At 43.9% G+C, this 10818-nt stretch overlaps 1 protein-coding gene across 1 annotated transcript in view; it reads left to right on the top strand.

The window, feature by feature from the left end:
- The first annotated feature begins 8641 nt into the window (after window positions 1-8641).
- Window positions 8642-10818, top strand: part of LOC113224951 (sperm-associated antigen 1) — a 78174-nt gene continuing 75997 nt past the window's right edge. Inside the window, exon 1 of the mRNA XM_026454956.1 lies at window positions 8642-8781. Within this exon, the coding sequence (XP_026310741.1) occupies window positions 8642-8781 (140 nt within the window). The remainder of the gene's footprint in view (window positions 8782-10818) is intronic.

The raw sequence follows: 10818 nt of genomic DNA, 5'->3' as shown, positions 1-10818 counted from the left end.
AAGTGAATGAAGCAGGCTATTAAGCCAAGTGCAGTTTCCCAGGTGTAACCACGCATTAAGGTCAGCAGTTCTACTTTTAGGATATAAAAAGAACAGGCAGTGACTCGGGAGGCTGAGATGGGAGGATCACTTGAGCCCGAGTTTGAGGCTACAGTGAGCCACAGTCGTGCTGCTGCACTCCAGCCTGATGGACAGAGCAACACCCTGAGTCAAGGGCTGGGGAGGGGAGCATTGGTTTACACTGAATTATTGGATAAATGTTTAAGTCTTTAACCTTGATCTTTGGGATGTACAATTAATGGTCACACCTATATGCTATTCTGTTCAAGGATTCCATGGTTGTGAAATGTCATGTTGGCCAGCCTGATGTGCATTTTAAAGATTAGATGTATTCCAACTTTATTATAGCTATGTCTGTCTTTGGCATTCAAAATGTTGTCCATGATATTTTGTGGAAAAAAAAAAAAAACCTGTATTTTTACTACCATCTTCATATATTAAATTCTATAAATTTATTACATGCTATATGAAATACTGCCATGCTCAGATTTTTTTTTTTTTAAGACAGTGTCTCCCTCTGTAGTGCAGACTGGAGTGCAGTGGCATGATCATAGCTTACTACAGCCTCCATCTCCCAGGGTTACACAATCCTCTCACCTCAGCTTCCTGAATAGCCGGCAAGCACACACCACCATGCTGGCTGATTCTTTTGATTTTTAGTAGAGATGAGGTCTCACTACATTGCCCAGGCTGGTAATGAAATTGAGGTTTCATAATTTTATAATTCTGGTATATTACTTCTTGGACTTTTTAGATATGGGAGTCCCAATACATGGTATTTCTTTATGACAGTTCCCTAAACAGATAAACCCCAACTTATGGGATAATGTACTTCTCTTAACTCTTCTAATTTTAGACTAAGTCCTTTGCATATCAGTAGTTTAATTAAATATTGTTAATCTGGTTAACTGGACAGAAGAACTTAATGCAAAAAGTATTACAGTTTTGAACTCAGACTGCTTTCAGTCAGCCACTTACCTTTTTGTGCTCCCTTCATCTATTAACTAGAAATTTTACCTCTTACCTACCTAGACAGTTTCAAGGAAAAAACTGGTACAAAATTGCTTTAAAAATATTCTTTTGAATAGTGCTCTATCAATATGAAAATTAGTAAGTTTGAGCTTGATGTTAGCACATCACTTGGTACCCTATAAACTGCTTACTGACTGGACACACTGAAAAGCACATCCTTGTCCATGGGAAAAGTACTGAATGGAGATTTGTTCAAATTCAGCCCTGCCCCTCAATGACTGGCCAATTCACTTTATTTCTTTTAACTTCAGCTTCATTATCAAACTGAAAGAATTATGATTATAAGTAATCTTAGGGAGTATAGAGATAAAGTGCCTTAAGATAGCTATCTTAAGAGATTCGAATTATGAAAAATTCAAAAATGAAATCAGAAATGAAGCCAGGAGTGGTGGTTCACACTTGTAGTCCTAGCACTTTGGGAGGCCAAGGCGGGAAGATCGCTTGAGCTCAGGAGTTCAAGACCAGTCTGGCCAACGTGGTGAAACCCTGTCTCTACTAAAAATACAGAAATCACCTGGGTGCGATGGTACATGCCTGTAATTCCAGCTAATCGGGAGGCTGAGGCATGAAAATCGCTTGAACCCAGGAAGTGGAGGTTGCAGTGAGCCAAGATTGCACCACTGCACTCCAGCTTGGGCGACAAGTTGCCTCATCATACATAATACACACATGTCCTCACCCTTCCTTAGAATAAGTTCTGTGTAATAAGTTTAGGTGGAGTAGTTATTTGAACAAAGTGGACTGAAGAATGAGAAAGAACATTATTGAAACAGGGAAAACACTCCATGTAAAAGCCCTGGGGTGGAAAGTGAGCGTAATCTTGTTCCTACTTCAGAATGAGGCCCATGTGACTCCAACTTCATGACAGGAGGGATAATGGAAGGAGATGAAGTTCCAGAGATGGGCAGAGGCCAGCTCACTTAGGGTGTTGTGATGCGAAGCCATTGGGACAGTAAGCAGGAGAGTGACCTGGTCTGATGTGAAGAATCACTAGGCTGTTGTGTGAGAATAGACTATATAGGACAGGTGGCAACAAAGAAACAACAGACCATCTGTAATAGTTAAAAGTTCGTGGTAATGGTGGTTGGGCCAGGGCTGTAGTTGTGGAGGTGGTGAGAAGTATCTGGCTGTGGGTTACATTCTGAGATTGAGGCAATGGGACTTACTGATGGACTGGTTAGTAATTAAGAGCTCAGTAAACAATATGGTCTTTGGTGTAAGGCTTTGAGTCCAAATACCCACACCACCCCTTGTTACTTGACTAAGTGACCTTACCGGGCCTTGCTTTATCTCCTTGTTTCTTGGATGATACCTTCTTTTATCTCTATGAAGACTAAAGTGATCTTTTTTTAAAATTTTTAAATTTCTTTTATAGAGCAAGCCTCTCACTATATTGCACAGGCTGGTCTGAACTCCTGGGCTCAAGCAATCTGCCCACCTTGGCCTCCCAAAGTGCTGGAATTATAGGCATGAGCCACCATGTCCTGCCGAGCATTAGAATTTTTGCCACTAACAGTGCTTGGTAGCAGACTGCAGGTCTGTAATTTAAGTGCAAAAGGGAAAGAGAAATAAATTTACAGAACTGCCAGGCACTGTAAATGAACTTTGATTTTCATGATCTATTTTAACTATTTGAAATTATACAACTGAAGTAAATTTCCTGACAAGTAATCTCTATTGTTTTACTCATCTGAGTTGTATTAGTATTTTGTCTTATTCACCTTTTCATCCCTGTGCTGAGTATGGTGCCTGACTCATAACCAGCACTCAGAAAATGTGGAATGCATGAAAAGGAAGAGGGAATCGTGTGTTTCATTTACTCTTTTGTTTAAAGAGGAAGAGGTAAGTAAATCTTGGTTGCAGTGCACTCTGAAATTTTCATTACATTTTTATAGTTAAATAGGAGTAATCAATTTACTTAGCAGGGATAATAGCAGTCCAGGATAACAGACCAGTAACAGCATTTAAAAACATATTTTATTTATGGGCCAGGTGTAGTGGCTTATGCCTGTAATCCTAGCACTTTGGGAGGCCAAGGCTGGCAGATCACTTGAGGTCAGGAGTTCAAGACCAGCCTGGCCAACATGGCGAAACCCATCTCTACTAAAAATACAAAAAAATTAGCCGGGCATGGTGGCGGGCACCTGTAATCCTAGCTACTTGGGGGGCTGAGGCATGAGAATCGCTTGAACCCGGGAGGCAGAGGTTGCAGTGAGCCAAGATCACAACACTGCACTCCAGCCTGGGCGACAGAGCGAGACTCTGTCTCCAAAAAATTAAATACATGAATACAATAAAAAATTTAAAAAATTATATATAAATAAAATATTTATATATTATATATATATTTATATATATATATGTTGTAGAGGCAGGCTCTCACTGTGTTGCCCCGGCTGGTCTCGAACTCCTGGCCTCAAGCCCTCCTCCTGCCTCGGCCTCCCAAAGTGCTAGGATTACAGGCCTGAGCCCCCTGGGCCTGGCCGATTCCAGCGTTTTAACTCTCTACAACAAACTGAAACTCAAACGAGAGCAAGGGGACATCTCACACCAACTCTTATGCCCAAATGGTCCTCTGCCAGTGAAGGAGGGGAAGGTGAACCTGGGGCCGGTGGGCAGATCTGCCGGACTGCGGGTCGGGGCGTGGCAGAGGCCTAGTCTCCGCCCTGGCCATCAGCCTGTCGCCTTTGGCTCGGGCCGGGCGACCAGCCCCTCCCTCAGCACCTGCAGCGTAGCCAGAGTCTGTGCGGCGGCCGCGACCTCCCCGAGGCGGCGCGCTGAGAACCAGGTGAGTGCCTGTGTGTACCTGCCGGCCGGGAATAGAGGACCTGTCGCATCTCAGTCCTTCCTTCCCGGAGCGGGGGTGAGAGATCGAGGCGGGGAGGCGAAGGGGCGGTGGGCCGCGAGGGAGAGGGAGCCATGGGGTGGACGATCCTTAAGGGCCGGGGTACACACGGGGCTTTCCAGGCCGCGGGGGAAGGTGGCGGGTGTCGGGGCGCAGTGGCAACGCTGGAGTTCCCGGGTCCACTAGCGCAGTCAGCCCTGGTGACCCAAGCCAGGGACTGGGGAGCCATCTGAGACCGTTGCGGCTGGGCTGTGGTGTTCCCCGGTCCCGGCGGGTCCTGGCGCGGCTGTACATAGAAACCGTTGCCACGGCGGGAGGATGCCGTTTCTTTTCGGTCCCCGACTGCAGGGGGCGCTCGGCCCCGTGGATGCAGGAAAGAGGGTGCCTCGGTGGGTGAGACCCGGCTTTTCGCGTTAGTAGGCCCCAGCGGTTTGAACTGGAGGTATTACTAAGCTGTAAATCCAGCTGGGACCGAAGGTTTTCCCAGTCAGAGACAAAGACTTTGCAAACAGAGGTGGAAGAGTTCTAAAGTATTGTATAATTTGTTTTTTGGAACTTGAGATGGATATTCAGTAGTCTTGAGAAGGTGTATCCTACAGAAAGAAAAGAAAAAAAAAATGGTAGTTTTCAAAAAGGATTCTCAGAGAAACTTGGTCCAAAGGTAGTGAATTCTCTCACTTAATTGTTCAGTTACAGATCCAACTCCTTGTTGTACTCTTTCTCCCCTTCTCACTACTGCACTTGATTAGTCTTTAAAAAAAAAATTCTCAGAAATGTTAAAACGGTGTTCAGAATGAAATTCATTTGATTAGGTAAGAGATGGCTCTATCATTTCATGTGTTTTTAATCACATTTTATTGAAATCATAAAATCTCAGGGGTTGTAAAATACCTTCAATTCAAGGTAATCTATTTTAATCCCATTAGATGCTTACATCTCTCCCACCAAAGATCCCCCACTCTTTGGAAAAATCCTCCTAAGGCAACCCATTCTATTCTGGGCAGCATTAATAATTTACAAGTTCTTCATCTTGCTTTCCTGTAACTTCTACCCTTAAGATTATCCTTGTCATGGGAGCCATTCATCAATAGGCCCTGCAAGTATGGGGTGAAAGCCACATCTAATTTATCAGCTAGATCTCATCCTGAAGCCTAAGAACTGTCATCTATATCTTTTTTTTTTTTTTTTTTTTTTTTGAGACGGAGCCTCACTGTGTCGCCCAGGCTGGAGAGTGCAGTGGCCGGATCTCAGCTCACTGCAAGCTCCGCCTCCCGGGTTCACGCCATTCTCCTGCCTCAGCCTCCCGAGTAGCTGGGACTACAGACGCCGCCACCTCGCCCGGCTAGTTTTTTTGTATTTTAGTAGAGACGGGGTTTCACCGTGTTAGCCAGGATGGTCTCGATCTCCTGACCTCGTGATCCGCCCGCCTCGGCCTCCCAAAGTGCTGGGATTACAGGCTTGAGCCACCGCGCCCGGCCGTGAACTGTCATCTATATCTTATACCTAAGTCAAAGCCGGCAGGAATTTGGAGAAGTGGACAGTGTCATCCTTTTCTGCAGAGGTCTGATATATGAACAGACTCCCAGAGGGTTGAAAGAAATACTTCTATGAATTAGACCTGTTGCTACTTCTTGTTTTTAAAATTATTGCCCAAGTACAGTGGGTTTTGTTTTAACCTTTGACATTGACCCACAATAAGAAATATAGTTTACTTGGTAACCTTGTGCATTTATATACACACATAATTTCCATTTATGTAGACATGAAGTAAAAGTTTTTATAAAGCAGTATTTACTTTAATATTATATGTCAGGTAGTCCATTTTTTATTGTATTCCATCTCATTATAAAACAATGTTGGCCGGGCGCGGTGGCTCAAGCCTTTAATCCCAGCACTTTGGGAGGCCGAGACGGGCGGATCACTAGGTCAGGAGATCGAGACCATCCTGGCTACCATGGTGAAACCCCGTCTCTACTAAAAAATACAAAAAACTAGCCGGGCGAGGTGGCGGCGCCTGTAGTCCCAGCTACTCGGGAGGCTGAGGCAGGAGAATGGCGTAAACCCGGGAGGCGGAGCTTGCAGTGAGCTGAGATCTGGCCACTGCACTCCAGCCTGGGCAACTGAGCGAGACTCCGTCTCAAAAAAAAAACAAACAAACAAAAAAAACAAAAAAAACAATGTTAATTGCACCTCACTAAATTTATTTACGGGTTACTACCTGCAGTTTGAAAATCACTGGTACAGTGGTTAAGTATGTAGGCTCTGTAGTTAGCCTACTGAGACTCGTATCCTTAGTTCACTTGTCGACTTGCTCATTTATAAAATAGGAATAATTATTAATATCCTTTATGAGAGAGGTTTTGAAGATTAGGTGAGATCATCTATGGCACATGGTAATTTAGCTCCATAAATGTTAACTGTTATTTCTAATGTCACTTAAAATAAAATCTACCCGATATAGTAATTGAGGGATTAAAAGAAGTAATATATGTAAAGTACTGAGAATGGTGCCTAGCACACATTAATAACTATATATTTGTTGCTATTATTATTATCATTATCATTAGCAGCAGTATCTTTAAAGTGAAGTTCTCCAAGGCCTCCTTATTCCCAATTCAATTAAATTTAGTGAATGTTTCTGAAGGGGTATAGGCACTACTTATTATGTTAGCCCTGGAGCTATGAGGATAAATAAAGTAAGCTCTTTCACAATCTAGAAGGGAAGACAAATAAACATAATTCAAATATGTGCTAAGAGAGAGGTAAGTACAGAGCCTGGCACGGTGGCTCATGCCTGTGATCCCAGCACTTTGGGAGGCCAAGGCAGGCAGATCATTGAGGTCAGGAGTTCAAGACCACCTATCTCTATTAAAAATACAAAAATTAGTTGGGTGTGGTGGCCCACACCTGTAATGCCAGCTACTCGAGAGGCTGAAGCAGGAGAATCGCTTGAACCCAGGAGGAGGAGGTGGCAGTAAGCCGAGATTGTGTCACTGCACTCCAGCCTGGGTGACAGAGCAAGACTCTATCTCAAAAAAAAAAAGAGAGAGAGAGAGGTATGTACAGAGTGCCCTTAGTGCCCTTAGAACATAGTTCATTGTGTGGCGGGGAGAAGGAGGAGGCAGGGGGTGGGAAAAAGGATTGTGTTAAGGCAAGTTACAGAAAGGATGTTATTATTTATGTTTGTGGTGAATCACAAAGAATGATTGGGATGTTAACAGACAGCTAAACTAGCAGAAGGTCATTCAAAATTAACATTTAAAAAATCTTAAAAAGCAGTTTTGGCACCACAACCTTCTCTGTCATTGTATTCTAGCTTTGCTTAAGTAAAGATTAAGTGAGGTAATCCATGTATGGCCCATAGTAATTTAACTCCATAAATGTTAACTGTTGTTATCAGGGACAGAGAATTCAAAATTAGTAGACTTCCTCCATGGAAAAAACCCTCTACCTTCTTTTCCTACAGAAGTACCTAGAAGGGCTGGGTGTGATGGCTGATACCTGTAATCCCAGCACTTTGGGAGGCAAAGGCAGGAGGATCACTTGAGCCCAGGAGTTCAAGACCAGCCTGGGGAACATGGCGAAACCCCATCTCTACAAAGAAATCTAAGAGAAATTAGCTGGGAGTGGTGGCACGTGCCTGTAGTCCCAGCTACTCAGGAGTCTGAGGTGGGAGGATCACCGAGTCCAGAAGGTCAGGCTGCAGTGGCCCACGATTGCACCACTGCATTTCAGCCTGGGTGACAGAGTGACACCATCTCAGAAACAAAAACAAACAAAACACTCCACCTCCTTTTATACAGAAGTACCTGTGTGGCAGGCCAGGTCTCACTAACACAGGCCTCCATAACAACGGTTTCAGTACTGACTGAGGGGTTAAGTTAAATATTAAAAGCCAGTGCCCTTAGACAAAGGCTGGGATGTAACAAAATCCCACCAAGAGTTTTGCCTAGGCCTTCCCTGGGCCTTAAAGCATGACAAAATAGCAAAGGAATTTTTAACAGGACCCATTTAGGATTAAACAAGTTTTATTGTGGGTCTGAAGAAACTCCCCAGACCTCCACAAATAAGTTTATGGGGAATCTGAAGGAACTCCCCAAACCTCCGTAATTTAGCAGGAGACAAGATAAGGGTAATCGCCCCAGCACCTGGACCCATTTAAAGTAAGTAAATTTACTGAGACCCCAGAGGAAGGTCTTCAGGACTCAGACCTTAGTTATAGATTAAAAGAAGTTAATCACTTATGTCTTTAGATGAATGCACACTTACCCATGGACATATAGCTTAGAAGGTATATAAGCTCTGGAAAACTTTGTAATTTTGAGTTGGTCTGGCGATAATTTCCAGGCCTTCTCCCTGTAACCAGTTGCAGAAATAAATACTCTCTTCCTCCTCAATTCATCTGCATCTCATTATTGGGCCACAAAAACTAGCAGGCCAACCCTCAGTTTGGTCCAGGAACACCTAGGTGGTACAGGTACAATGGCTCATGCTTGTAATCCCAGCACTTTGGGAGCCTGAAGCAGGAGGATTGCTTGAGACCAGAAGTTAGAGACCAGCCTGGACAACATAGGGAGACCCTGTCTCTACAAAAAAATTTTAAAACTTCAAAAAATACAAAGAAGTACCTACATGGTTACTACTATCCAAATTGAGTATTATTTATACATTAGATTAATAACTTTTAAATATTGTATTTCAGCTATGACCACCAAAGATTATCCATCATTGTGGGGCTTTGGAACAACAAAAACATTTAAAATTCCCATTGAACATCTGGATTTCAAATACATTGAAAAATGTTCAGATGTTAAACATCTGGAAAAAATTCTTTGCGTGCTCAGGTAAGCATTTAAAAATCATTTCATGTTTTAGTATGACCGTTTTAATTATCCTGTTGTTGCCTTCTAAAGGTAAAAGCTACATTAGAAATTGTAGGGTCTAGCCCCACGGGGTCAGTGGGTTTTTCTCCCCGTGTGCGGAGATGAGAGATTGTAGAAATAAAGACTCAAGACAAAGAGATAAAAGAAAAGGCAGCTGGGCCCGGGGGACCACTACCACTAAGACGCGGAGACCGGTAGTGGCCCTGAATGCCAGGCTGTGCTGATATTTATTGGATACAAGCCAAAGGGGCAGGGTAAGGAGTGTCAGCCATCTCCAATGATAGGTAAGGTCACATGGGTCACGTGTCCACTGGACAGGGGGCCCTTCCCTGCCTGGCAGCCGAGACAGAGAGAAAGGGAGGAGAGAGAAAGACAGCTTACGCCATTATTTCTGCATATCAAAGACTTTTAGTACTTTCACTAATTTGCTACTGCTATCTAGAAGGCAGAGCCAGGTGTACAGGATGGAACATGAAGGAGCGTGACCACTGAAGCACAGCATCACAGGGAGATGGTTAGGCCTCTGGATAACTGATGTCAGGCCCTCCACAAGAGGTGCCCTCCGCAAGAGGTGGAGGAGTAGAGTTTTCTCTAAACTCCCCCAGGGAAAGGGAGACTCCCTTTCCTAGTCTGCTAAGTATCGGGTGTTCTTCCTTGACACTGACGCTACCACTAGACCACAGTCCACTTGGCAACAGGCATCTTCCTAGACGCTGGCATTACCGCTAGACCAAGGAGCTCTTTGGCGGCCCTGCCAGGGCATAACAGAAGGCTTGCACTCTTGTCTTCTGGTCATTTCTCACTGTGTCGCCTCAGCTCCAATCTCTGTATGGCCTGGTTTTTCCTAGGTTATGATTGTAAAGTGAGGAGTATTATAATATTGGAATAAAGAGTAATTGCTACAAACTAATGATTAATGGTATTCATATATAATCATATCTATGATCTATATCTAGTATAACTATTTTTATTTTATATATTTTATTATACTGGAATAGCTCGTGCCGTCGGTCTCTTGCCTCAGCACCTGGGTGGCTTGCCACCCACAAGAAATACTGAAGAAAATTCTCAAATATTGAGATTGTTGCTTTTGCCCATGCATGGTAGGTCCCAGAATAGTGATTTTGATCCTATGGTTAGTTTGGAGAGTTTCACCTAGGTCTACTGCCAGCATGAGACTTAGGCTAATTAGTATGCAGGAGGGCATTTTTCTTGGCTTCTCTACATTTTCTAGGAGAAGGTAAAGTAGCTGTGAAAGCAGCCATTAGGGTGGGGTGTGATGGCTCATGCCTGCAACACTAGCATTTTGGGAGGCCGAAGCAGGTGGATTATTTGAGTTCAGGAGTTCAAGACCAGCCTAAGTAACAGGGTAAAATCTTGTCTCTACAAAAAATATAAAAATTATCTCGACCTGTAATCCCAGCTACTCAGAAGGCTGAGGTGGGAGGATTGCTTTGGCCTTGGAGGCTGTAGTGATCCCTGGTTGTGCCACTGCACTCCAGCCTGGGTGACAGTCTCAAAAAATTTAAAAAAAAAAAAAAAAAAGCTATTAGGAGATAAGCTTATCTCACCAACCTAGGCTAGTGGCACTTTCCCACTTCATATCACCCGACAACAAACGAGGGTGACCCACCACACGCTGATCACATGGAGGGTGGCGGGGAGGCCTGAAGGTAACATCAGAAGGCAGGGAATCAGGACCTTTTCAGGGTAGAGCCCCATCCTAGTGACTGTCCCACTGAATATACATCAAATGTGGTTATTAAAAATGCACATTTGAGGACCCTATTCCCAGCAATTCTGCTTCAAAAAATCTGGGATAGGGCCAGGGAACATATGATTTAACAGTGGAGCTGGCTGATTGATATGCAGGTGTTCAAGGAACCCACTTCAAGAACACTGTCCTGAGGAGTACCAACCTGTGACACCTCTTTTGGATTTCTTTTCTTTTTTCCTTCCTTCCTTCCTTCCTTCCTTCCTTCCTTCCTTCCTTCCTTC

This window comes from Piliocolobus tephrosceles, chromosome 7 (assembly GCF_002776525.5).
Source record: "Piliocolobus tephrosceles isolate RC106 chromosome 7, ASM277652v3, whole genome shotgun sequence".
Lineage (NCBI taxonomy): Eukaryota > Metazoa > Chordata > Mammalia > Primates > Cercopithecidae > Piliocolobus > Piliocolobus tephrosceles.
This window is presented reverse-complemented; position numbering and strand designations above follow the sequence as displayed.